The 18,349-nt window shown below is 53.6% G+C and overlaps 8 protein-coding genes across 8 annotated transcripts; 3 read left to right on the plus strand and 5 right to left on the minus strand.

Moving 5' to 3' along the window:
- Window positions 1-916: 916 nt before the first annotated feature.
- MYCFIDRAFT_78067 (uncharacterized protein) lies at window positions 917-2,180 on the minus strand (the record flags this gene model as incomplete). Its single annotated transcript, XM_007930741.1, has 2 exons — window positions 917-930; window positions 983-2,180. The coding sequence occupies 2 exons, from the start codon at window positions 2,178-2,180 to the stop codon at window positions 917-919; spliced, it is 1,212 nt and encodes a 403-aa protein (XP_007928932.1).
- Window positions 2,181-3,923: 1,743 nt separating this feature from the next.
- On the minus strand, window positions 3,924-4,574 carry MYCFIDRAFT_198579 (uncharacterized protein; the record flags this gene model as incomplete). Its single annotated transcript, XM_007931103.1, has 3 exons — window positions 3,924-4,056; window positions 4,139-4,373; window positions 4,439-4,574. The coding sequence occupies 3 exons, from the start codon at window positions 4,572-4,574 to the stop codon at window positions 3,924-3,926; spliced, it is 504 nt and encodes a 167-aa protein (XP_007929294.1).
- A 1,476-nt stretch (window positions 4,575-6,050) lies between these two features.
- On the minus strand, window positions 6,051-8,800 carry MYCFIDRAFT_56719 (uncharacterized protein; the record flags this gene model as incomplete). Its single annotated transcript, XM_007930672.1, has 3 exons — window positions 6,051-6,349; window positions 6,406-8,702; window positions 8,752-8,800. 3 exons carry the CDS (start codon window positions 8,798-8,800, stop codon window positions 6,263-6,265), a joined length of 2,433 nt encoding a protein of 810 aa, XP_007928863.1. The 3' UTR covers window positions 6,051-6,262.
- Window positions 8,801-10,685: 1,885 nt separating this feature from the next.
- Window positions 10,686-10,931, plus strand: MYCFIDRAFT_18324 (uncharacterized protein; the record flags this gene model as incomplete). The annotated part of the gene is made up of 1 exon (XM_007930553.1): window positions 10,686-10,931. A coding segment is annotated over one exon (246 nt), but the record flags the coding sequence as incomplete, so codon positions are not given.
- A 441-nt stretch (window positions 10,932-11,372) lies between these two features.
- On the plus strand, window positions 11,373-11,910 carry MYCFIDRAFT_198581 (uncharacterized protein; the record flags this gene model as incomplete). Its single annotated transcript, XM_007931104.1, has 3 exons — window positions 11,373-11,421; window positions 11,487-11,602; window positions 11,659-11,910. The coding sequence occupies 3 exons, from the start codon at window positions 11,373-11,375 to the stop codon at window positions 11,908-11,910; spliced, it is 417 nt and encodes a 138-aa protein (XP_007929295.1).
- A 1,215-nt stretch (window positions 11,911-13,125) lies between these two features.
- MYCFIDRAFT_56721 (uncharacterized protein) lies at window positions 13,126-15,349 on the minus strand (the record flags this gene model as incomplete). Its single annotated transcript, XM_007930673.1, has 6 exons — window positions 13,126-13,831; window positions 13,894-14,838; window positions 14,902-14,935; window positions 14,986-15,009; window positions 15,069-15,198; window positions 15,253-15,349. 6 exons carry the CDS (start codon window positions 15,347-15,349, stop codon window positions 13,214-13,216), a joined length of 1,848 nt encoding a protein of 615 aa, XP_007928864.1. The 3' UTR covers window positions 13,126-13,213.
- Window positions 15,350-15,902: 553 nt separating this feature from the next.
- MYCFIDRAFT_31828 (uncharacterized protein) lies at window positions 15,903-17,828 on the minus strand (the record flags this gene model as incomplete). Its single annotated transcript, XM_007930604.1, has 2 exons — window positions 15,903-16,915; window positions 17,120-17,828. 2 exons carry the CDS (start codon window positions 17,826-17,828, stop codon window positions 15,903-15,905), a joined length of 1,722 nt encoding a protein of 573 aa, XP_007928795.1.
- MYCFIDRAFT_183522 (uncharacterized protein) lies at window positions 17,651-18,181 on the plus strand. The gene is made up of 2 exons (XM_007931105.1): window positions 17,651-17,958; window positions 18,012-18,181. The coding sequence occupies exons 1-2, from the start codon at window positions 17,830-17,832 to the stop codon at window positions 18,081-18,083; spliced, it is 201 nt and encodes a 66-aa protein (XP_007929296.1). The 5' UTR covers window positions 17,651-17,829; the 3' UTR covers window positions 18,084-18,181.
- The last annotated feature ends 168 nt before the right edge of the window (window positions 18,182-18,349 follow it).

The raw sequence follows: 18,349 nt of genomic DNA on the forward strand, positions 1-18,349 counted from the left end.
TTCATTCACTTCCCTATGCCCTGCAGGTCCATGCATGGATTCACATGCGCTTTGCCGCCCTCGCAATGTGATACGGCGGAAACCCTACTCCGCTGGCGCAGAGTTTTCCGATCTACCGAACGCAAGCCCAGTACTGTCTCGTTTGATTGCTCTTGCTGACTCCGTAGCCGGTGTGAGTTGACTTTCGGCTTTCCCCAGCTGACGACTTGTGAAGAAGTCGACCGGGCAGGACGCCTCGGGACCGACTCTTACTCTCACATCGCAGCGACCTAACGTTAAGGCGACCTAGTGACTTGCGACGGTCGAACTCTAGGTTGGCTTGCCATATTGGGCAGCAACAAAAATGTCAACGGCGTTCAAAAGCTTCGCGCAAGCCGATGCCAGCAAAGCCACGCACGAAGAGGGGAAGCTGTGAGAAGATTATTCACACCCCATGAATCGCGACTGATGTAACATGGAGGGTTGTTGGTGTAGGAGTGAGGAGTCGTCCGGGAGCCATGTGTTGCGAACCATGGGATCGGTCAGTCACGGCTGAAAGTCAAACTGGTCTTGCGGTGCCCGCCGGTTTATTATGCAAATACAAAGTGTTCTCGCGTTCGAACTTCAAAATGCCGTGCTCAAATCCGTTCTTGATAAATCTATGATATTCTAATGATGTTTGAACGAAGGGCAGAAATGAAGAGCTCGCCTTTCTTGGCGGCACTGAGGGTTGAACACGATGCCAGAGCCAGTAGTGAACGACACAACGCTCCTCCTTGGGGTATTACCAAATGCTGCAGACCTACCACCCGAACCAAACTTCCTGCCGAACCCAAGAACCATTGCGCCGTCACAATGCCACGCCCCGTGCCGATCTGTCTCAGAAATGCCAAACTGCTCGCGGGATGTCTTTGAAAAATGAGGGGACGAGTTTTGATCACTCAATCGATACTGTAAACGAAGTCAGCACGAGCATTGGTCGCAGCGAAGTCGTCGAACACACCGCCCATTCCTGCCAGCCTTTGTCGAAGTCCGATCATGAAGTTCGAGACCTCCTGGGGTTTCCACGTCGCGTGAAGATTGCGAAGAAAGGCCCAGATTGATTTCCACGCCGCTTCCTTCTGCCTGAAGTGGCCCGAACAGTTCAGCTGTCCGAGGCGCCTCATCACCTCAAGACACGGCTGCCAGTTCCCGCTAATGGTAGCGAACTGGAGCCAGAGGTTGTGCTCGTACTGGCTGGCTCCGCCCGCGAATGCGAGCGCTGCTCCAGCAGGTCGAACATCGTGGTGGAGCTGGGAGATGTACTCAAACACGGTGACGAGGATTTCGATCAGCCGCAAGTGGGAGCCGTTGCTCATGTCGGGGAAGTTGCGAATCGTGTCTTCGACAGCGACGAAGAGTGCCCTGATTTTTCGTATGGTGCCGCTGGCGTCTTCGCCTTGTCCGCCGTTTCCGTAGATGTAGTAGTCTTGGTGGATGTTCTTCCACCTCAGCCGCATCTGTGACACCATTTGACGCGACCACTCTGGGCCTTGCACGGTCACGGCTTGGTTGAGGGCGGCCGCGTCGGCCTGAGTGCGGACCAGTTGGGAGTTCGCTACAACCATCGCTCTGAACAGTGTACTGTGAATCGTCAGTAGCAAGCCCTTGGTCAAATGCGTGCACGATGTGACTCGCCTGGCTTCGTTGCGACCGGGCAAATTTGGCGAGGCGAGCTCAGTGAACGAGTGCTGGCTCGGTTCGAATGGCAGGTGGGTCTGCAGCACCATGCGAGAGATTGCCTGCCGTGGATCAGGAGCAGCTGGAGAGCCTCCGCCTCCGCCTCCGCCCTCGTCATCATCCTCATCGCTGTCGTCGCTATCATCGTCGTCGTCGTCCGGCTTTGGTCGCTGGGTGCTTGTCGTCTTGGAGAGACGCCGAGGCTGCTGTCGAGTTGGCTTGGAAGACGAGGCTGCAGCTCTCTGTTTCCCCTTATCGGACTTGCCAGCCGCTTGGGAGGAGCTTTGTTTGGGATTCGCAGCTTCTCTCTTTGCCGCTCCTCGTGTAGTAGCAGGCATATCGCTACCGCTGCTTGATTCGCGACCAGTAAGCGCCAGCCTGCCCAGATCGGCAGTCCCGACACTCGAAGGGCGGCTCATAGGGTAAGTCGTGCTGGGGCTTGCAGCAGAGTCTATGAAGGATGCTGATGTGGTGGAAGACATGTTGTCTGCTCGGTCGCGGACCTTTTATTCACATGGACGCATGTGCTACGCCGCAAGGCAGGCAGGCAGCTGACGCCTGGAGGTTGATCGTGTTCCGGCACAGCGCTCGAACATCGATGTTGGAGGGGCGGCAATGTGGAAGGCGGGCGAAGAAGCGGCAGGTGTCGGGCGAGGAAGGAGAGGAGACATGGCAACCACTCATGCCCAGGCCAAATAACAATGGATGGACCATAACGCTACCGCTACCAGCGAATCGAGGGAGGTGGGGGCTCATGGGACACACACGTTACGCCACGTTTTCACGCATCGCATCACAGGCTTCCGCGATGCCGCACGCACGCAAGCAAGAGCGTTAGGTAGGCAGTGCGCGGTAGTCTTGGATCACGAATGGCTCACAGCAGCAGCAGCAGAGGTGTGCAGCAGCTTCGCGAAAGCATCGCCGTCTGGTGCTGGTGCGGCGGCGGAAAGCGGCGCTGTGTGCGTGTTGGCCGTGTCCGCGAGAGGCCCATATGGGGCAGCATATGGGTACCCGCCCCGCCAGAGCGACAGCAATGCGCCTCACAGGACCGTCGTGGCTCCATCGCAGGACAGGACAACGCCGGTATATCAAAGAAAACGAGAATGGCCACCCTATCGTTTCACGGCAGGTGATCTTAAGGTTACTACTCGTGACAGAAAGCTCATGCAGCCAGGTATGCTGGTGGAGCCCAAGGTTGATCTAGACAAAAGCTTCGCGGGCACGGCTTCGTGGTACTGTTCCGGGAGAGAGAAGCCGGAGGCAATCCTGCGCGCTCCCATACTGGAGATTCCGTCGTCGTCTGGCCGGAAACTGCGCACCCCAAAATGGCAGCATATGGCTATGGATGGGAATGGCCGTGGCGCGCATGTGAAATTTCGGCGGGTCCGGTGGGTAGCCGGGTCGAAGCCGAAGTAGCCGAACGGCTTGGCGAGGCGCAAAAACGGCGCTAGGCAGCTGAGTGGCAGTGGCAGTGGCAGTGGCAGTGGCAGCGCCGCAGCAGTGGCTCGAGGCGCTGCAGCCAACACCAACAACAATGCTCTGCGCCGCGCTTCGATCCATAGAATACAGAACCGACCTCACCTCTTGTTTGCTGCCTCCTTCGAGGCCAACTGCAAGCATATTACCGTGTGCGGCACTGGTATTGGCATGTGCTGGAGGCACAGCAGACAGGTCTATCCCAGCATGCACATGAGGCCACTGAACAAGCTACAGACAGGCACACATCGAGCAGCTTGAGCGAGAAGGAAGCGGGCCATCCGCCAATCGTGGGCGTACTGAAGAGTACTGCTATCGACGCGCGTCATGCACCGAAGGCTGACAGCAGTATGTGAGTCTGTGAGGAGTTTACAATCCTGTGCGGTAAGCTGTTACTTTCCGAATAAAGCTCTTGCGACATCTGCCGATGCGCCAGCTCATCGAAACATGCTCAGTGCAGCTGCAAGCAGCTCGGTCGCACGAGAGGAAAGTACCATGATACTACAATCCTGTGCTGTAAGCTGGGAACGCCAAAACGCTAGAATATCATCGAGAGGCCTGCTGTGATCGGCACATCCCATATCATCCATGCTCCTGATTGTATCGGAGCGACCAACCTCGAGGCTCGTGCGGACGATGCAAGCTGGCCCATACCAACGCCACACGCCTCGCTGTTGCAGCAATGTATTACATTAGGCTGTCCAGCAGCCCACATCTCTCGTCATCTTCTTGCCCGTCGTACTCGTCATTCATATCCGCTGCTCATTCGATCGTGGAATCGCATCGGGCGGAGGCCGCTGCTCTCCCAAGCCAACTCGGTCCCTCCATGCTGCCCAGGCAGGAGAGCCTCTGGCGTACTCATCAATGAGCTGGAGGCCGACCCTAGAAACTGTCAGCTCGCACTCAGTATGACCCACGCTGCTGCCTCCGACTCACCGCGAGTCTGATGCCTCATCGGCCTTACCTCGAACTGCCGCCTGTTCTCGATGCAGCCGCGTGGGGCGATGTCTCTCTTGAGCTCTGCTCTTTCTGCCTGCCTCTCGCGATGACATGTCGCAAAGAAAAGCTACCCCAAGGAATACCAGATTCCCCCAAGTCGTCAACATCACCCGGCTCTGGAGCAGTATACGCGCCCTTGGCCCGCCGCTCGTTCTCTATCTGTCGTTCTCGATCCTCTTGTTGTTGGCGCATCTTCTCCCCTGCATCATGTTAGTGCTTCACTTCAGCTTTTCCCCTGCCACAGCACAGCAAAGGCACAGCTCACTGAATTTGCGCTGAGCAATGCGATTTTGGATTTTCCTCCTCTCGCTCGGGTCCGTGACCGAGCTCCAGTCATCCTCTGCTGAAGAACTTGCCGCTGCCGTGGAAGAACGACTCCCGCTTGCCTCCTGCTGTGACATGGCTGTCAGGCCTATGACGGAGTCTGCTCGCTCGCATGTCACGCTTTCCCTCCAATCTCGGCTCGGCGACCAGCAGCGTGCGTTCTGCGAGTGTTGCGGTGGCTGCGAATTAGGATATGTTACACTTCTCGATCCTTGATAACCCGGATTTGCTGTTGACGAGTACATCTATTATACAAAGAAAATGCGGATAAGGAGTGAAGTGTCCGCCAAGAATATAAGGCTGCATCAACATCCAGTGCTGTGCTAGAGAATCGTGTTCGAAGCAATGGCTTAGACGTTCCAGAAGCCCATTCAAGGAAATGTTGGTGCATCTTCACAGGGCGATGCAGGTCCCATATAGAGAAGGGACCACAAAGGATGCAGATACTTCTCGATGGTCGGAGGATCAGGTTAATCCTACGGTCTTGAACTGGAGGCCCACGACGGACTGCCATGTTAGCCCAGATGACGGGATATGACTAGGTCAAGACAGGCCTCAAAAGTAGCGTGGGTGACTGCATGGGATTAGGACAAAATGTCAACAGAATGGGAAATAGATGGTGTCCAATGCACGGGCGAATGAGAGAAAGCGGATCTGATCCGAAGTAGCGAAGCAGTGACACCGACAAATGAGGTGTCCTGCAGGGACGCGGTCACGGCGCCGGTCGGTGCAAGGCACCAGGCTTAGCAGATCCTGTTGGAACAGATATACCAAAGCAGACAGTCGGTAGTACGAGAGAATTCCGGCCGACGAGTTCTGACGAAAGAATGAAATCAATCGGGTCAAGCCGTGCATCATCATCGCTCACAGCCGAGAGCGAGAACCAGCCTGCCCGATGTCAGCGTGTGAGCGAAGGATGGAATCTGGCAGAGATTAGACCCCAGATGAGGCTGAAACAAGATCCAGTACGCGTCTGGAAGGATGATGAGTGAGCAAAAGGAATCGTGCCTGCCTGGTACTGTTACGCTGTAGAACCGCAAAGCCACGTTTCGGTGTATATCTCACTCCTTCGTGAGGCCAGCCACTGCACTGCACTTCGCATTCCCATTCCGGTCCGCTCGAGTCGTACAGTAGTATCCGCGAGCGTGAACGATAGCACGAAGAAAACGAAAAAAGTGTGCGTCGGCTGGCATGGAGCGCACACTGCTTACTACTCACGCCGTGAGTATGTATCTCAGCACAGCCCCGAGGCGTTAGAGTAAACAGTTTCGCGACAGGCATCGCTTGCCGGATCGTCCACGAGGCTGGAAGAAATCCAAGCACGGCAGAAGATGACTGTACCGTACGTACTATTCTCGCGTGTGAGAGATGAAGTTTGGAGCTTCGGGAAAAGCGCGACGAAAAGTGGAAGGATTTCGGAGTCGCCTTCTCTTTGCGCAACATGTCTGCTGATTGGTCGAAAGATGACGATCGCCACAAACTCTAATTATGCTATGCTATGCACGTGGCTTGCATGGGCGGTTTGGAGATCACATCGCACTGGCCGAAGAGCACATAATAATGGAGAATGCCGCAGGACTCGTGCATGCACAATGTCAAGTTGCAACTCACTCATCCAATAGACTGGTGTTATACTAGGACCGGCGGGCGGCCTCTTTACCCTTCGCTAATGCCGACAACAGAACTCCACGCGACTTTCAACGGTATCCATCCAGATCGATCAACGCCGAACACCTCAGATGTGGCTACCATGGCGCCTGCCTGATTAAAAGTCCTCGTCACCCATATCCGCATCTTCCTCGCCGGCTTCGATGAATACGAGCCTGGTTCCTTCCGCGGCAGTCTGCCAGATCTGTTGCACAGCGTCAGCGTCTTCTGATCAGTGACCAATATCCGGGTATGACTTACATCTATCGTTGCATATTCGTCAATAGCCGTCTCGAGTTGCTGGGCGGTAAAGCCTTTGGCCAACACTCGCTCTCGTACTCGTCTCATATCGAGCTCACCACTACCCTCGCCGGTGGCTGCAGCTCCACTCTCCTTCATTCCACGAATGAGGTTGAAGATCTTGGTGCTGGCAGACTGATCTCCTCTTCGGTCTCTGTTATCGTCGTACAAGCTTGCCTTGCTGACTTCGATCAGCCTGAGGGACTCATCGACATCTTCGGTGATGACCTCCTCAGCGAATCGGAGACGTGCCAGGGCTTGGGACAAACGAAGGATACCTAACAGCGTTCGTGGGGAAGTGTGAGTAAATGTCTTCTTCCCAGCCTCGTCACGCTTTTGTTGCTGTCTGAGCCGCACGTAGGCCCCCACCAGGTAGTCTGACACAGCTTTGGGAACCACTGGGCGGAAAGATCGAGCGCGAGCCACCCACTGTCGCACCTCATTGGGTGAGAATATAAGACCTCCCCCCTGAGGCTCTGGATGCGCATTGTGAATGTGCACATGGGTAACGTGGCGGGCGAGCTCCTCGTCAGCATCGCGAGATGGCGTGTCGAGCAACAGGAATAGGACATCGAATCTGCTGAGCAGTGCGGCGGGCAAGTTAATGTTCTCCACGGGTGAGATGCGCGGGTTATAGCGCCCGTACAATGGGTTGGCGGCGGCCAGAATCGACGTTCTCGCATTCAGCGTTGTCGTGATACCGGCCTTCGAAATCGATATTGTCTGCTGTTCCATAACTTCGTGAATTGCTGTTCGGTCTGCATCGTCCATCTTGTCGAATTCGTCGATACAGCATGTTCCGTTGTCTGCTAGAACCAGTGCGCCGCCCTCAAGCACCATCTCGTCAGTGACCGGATCACGCATGACTGCCGCAGTCAGACCGACACCACTGCTTCCCCGTCCGGTAGTGTAGACTCCGCGAGGAGCGACTTTGGTGATGTACTTCAGCAATTGCGACTTTGCAACACCGGGGTCGCCCATCAGACACACATTGATATCACCACGAATGCGCATACCATCGCCCATCTCCTTCGTGACGCCGCCAATCAGTTGCAGAAGCAACGCCTTCTTGACGTCCAGATGGCCAAAGATCTCTGGTGCAATCGAGCGACTGAGATACTCGTACAATTGGCCGGAGCGTTCAAGCTCAGTCATCCTTCGGATTGTGGTGGGTGCCAGTACCATATCATCATAGGCCTTTTTGTGCTGGTGGACGTACTGTGCCTCGAGATATGTGTCTGTGAGCAGGCCAGCTCTGATTGCCTTGAAACCAGTATATGGCGTGGGCAAGAAGATACCTGCAATATCGACAACGTCTCCTGGGTTCACTTGTCGAACCAATTCACCATGGCAGTGGATTGTCAGCTGTCGAGGAATGTGACCCACGGGAACCTGATCAGCCATCTCTTGTATCTTGACCTCTTGAAATGGTAAGAACTTCGATGCTCGCGTGGATAGGAACAGTGTACCCTTGGCTTTGTTCTCTTGACAATCCGGCGACGTGCACTCAACCAGAGGAGTGAATGATTTAGAGGTGATAGGCTGAAATATCTCATGACCGCAGCGATCACAAGAGTATGCGTTGACCTGCACAGATGGCTTTACGTCTGACACTCTGGTCGCGATACCACGAATGGTGATCAGATGGCCAAGATGCTCGCCACGAACCTGCCGTACAGCTAACGCCTTGCCGCCTTTCTGACTGCTGGACCCTGATGGTGTGATTGGCTTGAAGTTGAGTGTGTATCTTCGAGTTAGCTCTGGAGGAAAGATTGACTCAGGGATGCCGTCCTCTACATTGGCTTCCTGCTGTGCGATGACGGCCTCGTTTCGTTTCGACCGCTGGCTCATGATGATGTCAAGCACATCATCCTTGAAACTCGGTTCCTGCTCGGGTCTGGGCAGGCACTCGTCGACTGCTCGAGACAGTATCTCGATATAGTGGTGCGCATTCCGTTCGATGGAGGAGACGAGGTTCAGAGTCGATCCTCCATCATTGTCCAGAGCCCGCTCGTATTCTTGGAGATCATCGAGATCAACCAGAATTTGGCTGCTCTTACGATCTGCAACATCTTGCAGCATGTTCATATATTTTGCTTTTGATCGAGTTCGCCGCCTGCTCGCCGCACCATTGTCTACGTCGTCCATAAAGTCGTACTCATCACTCGTGGCATCTCCGTCCAAGCGCAAGTCTTCCAGGCCATCTTCTGCTTCAGTGGAAGATGACTTGAAGTTCTGCAAGAAGTCTTTGAATGCGGCTGAGACATGTTAGCATATGAGCATTGTCCGTGCGACGAAGTCGCATACCCGTCTGTTCTTCGTAATTGACCAAGTTCTTGTACTGTAGAAGAGCCATTGTCAGGAGACAAGCGCTTTGGCCGAGGCGCACGAAGTCTACTGAGCAGCACTATATCGCAGACGGATACAGTATGTATTCCAGTGATCGAGTATCCTGCGGCGAGAAGGGTATATTTCAAATCGGCTTTGTTGGTGGTGTCGCTGCGTTTGAGTGCAAAGTGGGAGCGCTGGGAAAGAACGCGTTCCCAGCCTCTGGCAATCGCGACCGCGACGCGACGCGACAAGGATTTTGGCGGATCGACCCGTCCCTAGCGCCAGTGCGGCTTCTTCAATTTCTGCCATTTCGTGCGAAGACCTTTCTTTCTTCATTATGAACAACGCAAAAAACAACACTGCCGTAAAGCATTTTCGAATCGAGAGCCCGCCATGTCTGACATGGTGAGAGGCTCCATGACGACGAAAACCGTCTGTGCTAGTGGAGAAAGACGATACGAGGAGGGCTTTGGGTGCCGTTGGCTTCTTTACACCGTGAAGTCGAGGGCAATGGCCAACCCAACAAACCGGCGAGCAACATTCGATTCATGTTGTGCTTTCAGCGAGCCGGTGAGGCTGAAGATCAGCTGTGATGGAGCGAATCGACGGAGCGACCGCAGTAGCTGCCTTGTGCAGGTGTACGGATTCAGTCGGAGAGTGCCGGCTTTAAGATTTCTTCTGCATATCTCAATTCATACGAGGCGCTACCTGCGTGGTAAGCGGGCGTTCAGGTGATGACTTATGCTGCTAAATCCACACAGCTCTGAGAGACCGCGAGCTGAATCCGGAAGGTGATACGCATAAGGAGACTTTCTCGCTGGTTGCCCATCTGCTTAGGCATGGCGTGGGGCTTCAGCTGCCGGCCGAGGACCGGTTTGTGCACCTCGACGTCAGTGTTATATGCTCGAAGCTACCTGATTAGGTATCGGCGGTATCAATGCGGGCGTGCGGACCTCGTATCACTACTCCCCAAACCTGTCAGCTCCAAGCCATGGTCCTCCATGTTCACGTGCAGAGCGTTGCCGTTCGAGATCGGACCGGTGTCAAGCCATTGGAAGTTTGTTGGAACGGTGCTTGGTCATAAATATCTATGCACACCGTATGGAAACATGGCCACCTGATATAATGACCACATGAAGTCGCTCGGCTACAGTAATCTCGCCCTGCTTACCGAGTGCACAACAGTTCTAGCGATCGACTTTCTTGCCAAGAGATCATGGCTCGCAGAAAACAGAAGTCATGGCAAGTCGCCAGCCCTGCCTCCATTCCACTGATCCTGCCACTCTAACAAGAACCAGTCACCAGTGCAGTTCGAGACACCTCAAATGCGATGGAGAACAGCCTTGCATGCACTGTCGGCGCGGCGCAAGACCATGCAGTAAAGACGATAACGTCCTCTTCTTAAACGAGTCCAATCGTGGCATTGTCCGCCGTAGAAAACGGTACGATCTCCAATTCGATGGAGACCAAACGTGGATGGACTTGCCGTCTGGTAAGAGCCTGATGAGGAGTATCGTGTCACAATCCCTGCTTTTGCATGTGGCATGCTTGATCGTGCGTCTCATGGGCCTGACATCAACACAGTGAGATTTGCCAATTCTGGAGCTGCCTCCCGTTCGAGCGGCGAAGAGGCGTGCACTTCTACAAACCCAGCATGTGCATCCACAAGCACTTCATCGAGCTGTTCGAAGGGAGCACGGTCTCCTGGAAATTTTAGCGTTGCGAGCGCAAGCACTGCGAACTCCAGCCAGTCAAGGTTTCCACTTGAACCGCTCTTTCAGGAAACATGCGAAATTACTGTGCATGCATTCTGGAAGAGACTCCATCTCAACGACACCGTCGCAACTCGGACCCCAAGCCCCCTGCCCTCGACTACTTGCGGCGTCCAATGGCCATTTCACAACTACCAGGAAGCGCTGCTCATGAGGCACTTTACACGGGAGCTCTCAGCGTGGTTTGAATCAGTGGACGGCACTTCCCACTTCACCGAAACAATACCACAGCTGGCATCGAATTCCACTGCGCTCTTGAACGCAATCTATGCCGTCTCTGCAAAACATCTCTCGCTGATGGGAACACTGGCAGAATCGGTCTGCCTTCGATACATCGACGCGTGCTATAATGTACTCATTCCGGAGCTCCAGAATAGAGCTTTCGAATGTGAAAATCTGGCGGCGGTCCTCATTTTACGCCTCGTCATGTCGATGACTGATCCGAAGGAGGTCGGCGCCAGTGGCAATATCTTCTTGGGTCTCGACGTTTTCATGGCAGCTTGGAAGGCCAATTCGGAGTCCAGCTTGCACGCATCGATCTTCTTGAATGTGCTCCGGCTTTATATACACGTCGCCTGGGTGGAAAAGACGCCTTTGCCAGAAGCAGATGAATCTGCTCATTGGATGTGTGATGCCCTGGCTGCATCTGGCGGCGAAGCCAGGATAGAGAATTGCAAGATAACACTGCAAACTGCGAGGTGTCTGAACTATGCATATGGTAACAGGCCAAAGACTTGGGAGAGATGGTTGGAATACAAGAGAATCTCTGACGAATGGCGGCTCTCGAAACCTAAATACTTCAATCCAATATACGCAGAACCACTCATGGAGGGCGACCCATTCCCAAAGAGGCTATTTGCTACGAATCTATATGGTAAGACCACCCGAAAGCACAGATGCCAAGTATCTCTAGGAAACATTGGCTGACTTGGCATGCAGCATTCAGTCATCAGACCTTCTCGCTGGCGAGGATATTACTCCTGAACAATCAGCCCACCACGCCGCCTCCTACCCATCTGAGCGTTATCGTGCCGTTAACACAGCAGCAGATCGAGGTATGAAACGAACGTCCGAGACAAGCACCCGAAACAATGCTAATGATGAGGAACAGGACGAGACACTGGTTCTAACGAGGAAGATCCTTGGCACCGCCATGAGCCATGCGGACTCTGCTATTCCTTTCATATCAACCTTGGCAGTCTCGTACGCCGGACACCTTCTCACCGACAGACTGGCACAAGAACACGCGTATGGCATCTTGTACAAGGCTCAGCGACAAGTTGCCGGCTTGACACCAGCAGAAGAATTCACGCGATTGAGACAGGTTTGGGCTTGGGATGTGCCATATGCAAATGTTCTGTGATGGGATGTATGCACAGTGGCTTGAATTTTGCTTAGCGCAGGAGCTTGGGAGTTGATGCATATCCTAAACGATACATAGAGCTGTACGATGACTTTCGATGAACTGAGCTATGCTATCTGGCCCGTGAATCTCTTCAAGAACATCACTGCCCAGATATGGAATCATAATTTTCCTCGTTCAGCAAGCCTCCAAATCCTCCTCCAAGACACAATGTCCCACTCCCTGCCTCAAACCCAACGGCGAAGCCCACAAAACCAACCACCCCAAAGACATCTCAGCAGAAGAGTACAACATCTCTCGCCGCAAATTCGAATATCCGAAACTCGTAAAGGCATCAAAAGACATACGAGTCCATTCTCTCGAAAAAACATGACCCGCGCTATCGAGTCTTGGACGAATGGAAGGAATGCCCGAATCAGAATGGTCCGAAGAAATGCGCTCGCTACGGCTGGGCTGAAAGGGTATTTCGTTCGGCTAGAGGTATAGCAACCTCACTGCCATTCCAGGCTCAGGTTCCTTCGTCCCATACGCTTTCCCAGTTGAGGGCCTTGGCTGCATCTCTAACGCCTTGGTCGGTCGCATTCCTTAGTCAAGCTATATCGTTCAGAACGAGGTTAAATAGATCCTCTAGTTTACTTACTAAGGAGGAGCTTAAGGATTACCTAGATACTTGGGAAGAGGCTGCGAAGAAGACTACCGCTAATCTGCTCGTTACTCAAGCCTCCTACGAGGCGCAGTGCTATAGTGTCAACAGCTTCAGCGCGTGTGGAGACCTTCAGAATCGGCCGGCAGAGGAGACGATCGCTGGCGAGGACTATAGTATACTTAAGCAGCAGTAAGTTAGCATAATGGGATCGAAGGTTTTTGCATGTTGATGGTGCATGGGACAATGCCACCCCCGGGAGTTTTGAGATCTGCATTTAAGTTGTTTAAGGGGATAGGGAACCGTGGGGTAGGAGATGGTAAGGACGCTGATATGGAAGATGGGAATGCGGAGAGGAATGGTGATGGATATGTGAATGCGAATGCCAGTTGAAAGACTCGGGATCTCCACGAGACGTTCTAGCAAGACCCCCCCCCCCCCCCCCAGACACATAATAGAGATCAACGAGGGCTTTGCTGGTAATGAGAAGTCCACCGACATCGATACCTCAGGTCCCGTCTCCCGCACAAGCAGCACGACGGGGGTACATACATACCACTGAGCAGAAGCATGATTTAGAGACTAGCATGCCATCATCAGCTCATCCGAATTGATCAGGGCCAACATTGATACCAGTACAACCACACCACATCCCCGCTTTCATTCCACAAGCCGACTCCCCTTCCCCCTCCTCCTCTCCTCCTCAATCTGCTGCCTCAAAACCTCCTCACTCCCCCCACTCGCCAAAACCCACTTCGGATCCAAATGCTCCAAACACAAATACGGACTACAATCCGCGCCCCCAGGATTCTGTTCACTCCTCACCCCCCTCCGATTCTCCACCGTCCACCCCATGCCCAAAAACTCCCAAAAATTCTTCCCTGGCCCTCCCCACCTCCCAATCTCCATATCCTCCCACCTCACATGCTCAATCACCTGCTGATAATGCATCGAACTCCCCGGCCACACGGCATTCACGCGACCGGTTTCGTTGTTTTTGTACCAACTTCGGCAATCGTCTTTCCACACGGTGTGTTTGATCCATTCTTGCACGTGGGCGTTGAAGTGATCGGTGATGTCTTGTTTCGGGCTCCAGGATTTTATGTTTTCGTTTTGCATTTTTTTGATGATTTGGAGGGCGTAGGAGGAGACGGTGTGGAGGGGGCCGATCACGGAGCCGTTTTCCACCGGCCAGGTTGGGCCGATGAAGGTGAGGAAGTTGGGGAAATCCGGGATGGCGAGGCCTAGGTAGGATTCGGGGCATTTGGACCATTTGTCCTGGGATAGATGGGTTAGGTATTTGTGGTGGATAGAGATGTGAGATGGATGACTGGACTTACCTTCAGGTCTATTCCTCCTTTACCCACGATTGGGAATCTTGGACGATATGAGACGTCGAAGCCTGTGGCGCAGACGATTGTATCGACTTTCCTCTCCTGTCCGTCTTCACCAATGACACCGTCTTCAGTACATTCCTTAACAGCGGTGAAATGCACGTCGACATTCGGCTCTTGAATCGCAAGCATGTAAGGATCGCCGGGCGTGACACGCCTACAACCAAGTCCGAAGTTGGGAGTAAAGCCTTCCAGAAGCCTCTTATCCTTGATGAATTCGCTCATTCTTTGTCGGAACATTTCCGTGGCCATCTTCTGCGTCTCACTGCCAGAGTAGAAGGTGCCCCAAAGACCGTTGACCTGATCTTCGATATCCTTGGCATGCGCTACGAGTGCTTTGGGGTTGTTTCTGAACTCGTCCCTCTCGGCCTGGTCATACTCCTTGTTCTGTCCGAAGTTGTTAGCGATCTGAACGAACCAGACTCCCGTGCGAACGAAGACGTCAAGATGCTTCGCGTGGGGCTGCATGGTCGGGACGGTCTGAATAGACGACGCTCCAGAACCGATTACTGCCACGCGATCGTCCTTCCACTGCTCGGCTTGATAGTCGTGCGGCCAGCGAGCGGTATGCATGACTTTGCCTTTGAACTTGTCCTTCAAGCCTGGAATGTCGGGCCACTTGAAATTGTTCAGAATGCCAGTGCCGTGCAGCAAGAGGTGGCATGTCTCTTCAAATTCTCTTGGCTGCTGTCCTGGTGCAGTCTGCCGGAGCTTGACGGTCCATTCTCCATCCTCTTCATTCCAGTAGGCTCCGATGACTTCTGTGTTGAATGTCATGTACTTCCGCAGATCGAAAGTGTTGCAGACTTTGTCAAGATACTTCCAGATGTCAGGAGCATAGGAAAAGAATCGAGGCCAGTCGGGGTTGAGCGCGAACTGGTAGGAATAGGCCTAGATCGACGAAGTGCATTGATCAGTAAACAGTCAAAATTGCTTCTCCGGGCATCATCGTACATGACTTGGAATGTCGCACGCACATCCTGGGTATCTTGGTTAAAGTCAGCATGGCTCCTACTGCTGACACGATGCATATTTTACCTGTTCTCTAGCCATGTGCCTCCACTGTAATCGTGGACCTGTTAACAGACCGCGCAAATAGCCAACGTATCTGACTCTCATACATATCTTGATTTTTCTCGTAGACGACGTGCTCGACATTCTGTGCGTCCTTCTGGATGCGGTATGCCATCAAAATGCCGCTGACGCCGGCTCCGATTGTGAGGATCTTGATCTTTCTGTTGTTCGGATCATCTGTTCATGATAGTCAGCAAGCGACGGTGTTGTAAGGGCTTGGCCTGATCTTACTGTACGTATAGTTCTGATTGATGGAGTAGCCGGACGACCCTGGTTGGGAATAGTCGAATTTCTCACCTGCGGCAATGGCATTGAGATCTGGCGCCATGATCGGAGTGTTGTGCGTCGTAAGTGAAAGATGAAAGATGGGGAAGAAACGTGAGCAAGAAATGTTTTTATTGTGCCTGCTGCATCTGCATCAGCAGGTCGTTCCTTCCCTCCAATGCAACATTAGCGTGCCGGCGAGAGCTACATCCGGGCGTGATCACACACAGATGCTTAGAAGCCTGCATCAGACACTCTCGAACCAATCCATGGCCATAATCAGGAAGATCGACCAGGGCGAGGCGTCCATGTGCGTTGAAAGGATCGGAAAACGTGCAAGAGTCGGCCTACCAGCAATGGCATTTGTTCCGCGAGTTGCACAATTGACTCGTTCCGCTTGACTAGAAGCACTTATAAGTTACGACGTGCATTCTGTCGTGTGGCCACGATATGAGTATCGACCCGCAGCGGGGTACAGGTCAGCCGCATTCGCCTTCATGGTGGGGTGGGATGGAGGGGAGGGGCTGCTCCGCTCCCGCTCTCCCCGCGATCGGCAGAAGCATTACCGAGCAGTCAGATCCGAAACACATGGCAACATGTACAACCGCAGCGTGGCCCTACGTATTCGTACTTGTCGGCAAGACCCGATGTCGAAAGATCTTCACAAGACCTCGAAGATGAGATGGAACACCCATGTCGTCGGTCGCATGACTGCTTCCGAAGCCGATCCACTCAATATCAGAGTTAAGCGGAAGACAGTCGGCTGTAATCACCAGCAAAGGCGGCATCACGCCAGCAGATCCCTGATCGGCCCTGATTCCTTCTGGTGGATTAGTATGCATACGAGATTGCCAAGGTTTCCCTGAGCCATGAGTGAGATGCCAGACATCGAAGCTCTCATCTTCAGATTCGTCGACATCGGTCGTACTCGTATTGAGTTTCCGCTGATAGCCAGCCCATGCCCGCTGCGCGGTGTCTGCCCTGTTTGACAAAATGTTGTGGCTAATGCCCTCGGAGGCAAGGAATGCGATTCCAAAGGTCCAACGCTTGACGTGCATTACACGCCCGATACGGTCCAGGTGCTGCAAAGCAAGCACGCTCTGTAGAATGAAGCTGTCGGTGTCGTGTTCCAAGGGAAGCACCATACTTGCTGGTACAAGCGGGATCTGACCTGCGATGTAAACTGACTCCCGGCTTGCACCATCTCCATCTTGCATAGTCTGCTTGATGGCTTGAGAGTATGGTCCAATGTTGGCCGGTGCCCAATAGGAGCGGGACTGAACGTGCAAGCCTTGTCTTCGGCCAGGAGCTACAGCGATACTGATGGATAATAGAGCTTCGGCGGGCAATACGTCCGCACACGCAATCGTAAGTCGGGCAGGAGGATTCGGTCTTGTGAAATAGCCACCATAGACCGCATTGACAGCGGCAAAGTCAGACATATTGCGAAGGACAATGATTGAATAAGTAGTCTCAGACATGTCACCCGGCAGCTCTGCTCTGATTCGTTCCATAATTGATCGTGTTTGCTCTTCTGGAGTCGCGCCTGCCCCAGTGATGTTCTCGAAGAGCTTGACGGAGCTGTCTTCGTCATGGCATTGCTCCAGAATGTTGCCAGTGTTCACGCTTGCTTCTGGGTCGTTCGCGGATACCATTGCGGATCGCAGCTGTTCGAAGCGAATGTCGAATAACGGAGGGGCTCTTGGTGCTGTCGGCAACTGCCTGAGCTCATCTTCACCGTAGAGCTCGACATGAGAAGTAGTGATCTGCAAGGATGCGCTGCCAGCTTCACCAGGCACAACTTTGATGCAGTCCTGAGGCACCGAAATACGACCCTTCCAGAGCGGAGGAGGACCGGCTATTGCAAGAGTTTCGTACTCGCCGCCTTCTCCAAGAACAGCGCCGTCATCTGCAGAGCCAAATCTTTGAGAAGCCTTCTTTAAGCGCGCAATAGTACGTGGGTCAGCGACGTTTTGCCAGAGAAAGGTTTCGTCAAGTCCGCCCGATGCGACTTTGATGATTCTAGCATCTTGTCCGACTGCCGCCATGTCCTCGAGGAGCGAGCTTTGCGAGCCGGGTGGCAAGAACGGCCACTGCCATAGGTATGAGAGAGGCGTGAGACGCAGGCGAAGCGCCACAGATTCGACACGCGTCCTCTGATAATCCGACAGAATGGCCCCAGTACTGACACCATTTACTTCGGGATGCGCGGCGATAACTTTCTGCAATAGCGGAACGAGGGACTCAGTCTCGTCTTGGCTGTAATCGGCGGCGTAATCTTTGCTCTTGTATTTTGCTCCGCCATCGATTTCCTGTCGATAAAGTGGAAGGCCGAGCGCGTGTTCGTAGCATGGTATCACCTTGTGTCCAATGGTCTGGTACATGAAGCTTTCCAAATCCTCTGTTTGCTCGTTTTGATCATGGACCGGTGGATGCAAATTTGCGAGCGCTACTACCTTGTGACCATTCGCCTGGCAGTGAAGGATTGAGAAGAAAGAATCTTTGCCGCCAGAGATGAGGGCAACGACGTTCAGGCGTGGCATGATGTGGCTGCAGAGGAAGCAAGATTGTCAAGCGAGCAGAGGGAGGATCAGGGGGCGACAGGCGGAAGGCGCAGCGGGGGAGATTGAGATGGCATACACTACCAAGCAGCTCGAGGCTATCAGAGGCCATCTGCGACCGGTCAGACACGAGCTCTGAGTGCGGCAAGCAGATGTTGTATTTACGCGAGGCGAGGTTTGTTCGGCTTCTCACGCGCCAACAGGGCCACCGGAGAGGCTGTCGAGTCGGGGTGGTGAGAATGCGATAGCAATTGATTTCTTTCTTGCGTGATCATCGACACCCGATTCTACCACGGGGAGGGTGAACGAGCAACATATGATGATATGGGGAAACGATTTGATACACGCGCCGCACGAAGAAGAAAAGAGGAAGAGATGGCGTTCGAAGTCGGAATTTTGTGCTCGCCCACGGCCCCACGCCCGCGTCGCGTAACCGGCCAATCAAACCCGCATCCAAACACCATGGCCAAGCCTGGCATGCGTGCTACGTATCACGGCGAGGA

This window comes from Pseudocercospora fijiensis (assembly GCF_000340215.1).
Source record: "Pseudocercospora fijiensis CIRAD86 unplaced genomic scaffold MYCFIscaffold_7, whole genome shotgun sequence".
Lineage (NCBI taxonomy): Eukaryota > Fungi > Ascomycota > Dothideomycetes > Mycosphaerellales > Mycosphaerellaceae > Pseudocercospora > Pseudocercospora fijiensis.

Excerpts from the sequence above, each read along its gene's own strand:
- MYCFIDRAFT_183522 (XM_007931105.1), top strand. The coding sequence starts at position 17,830 with ATGTGGCTGCAGAGGAAGCAAGATTGTCAAGCGAGCAGAGGGAGGATC. Across the intron at positions 17,959-18,011 it reads TCGAGGCTATCAGAGGCCAT|GCGAGGCGAGGTTTGTTCGG; the intron begins CTGCGACCGGTC and ends TGTTGTATTTAC.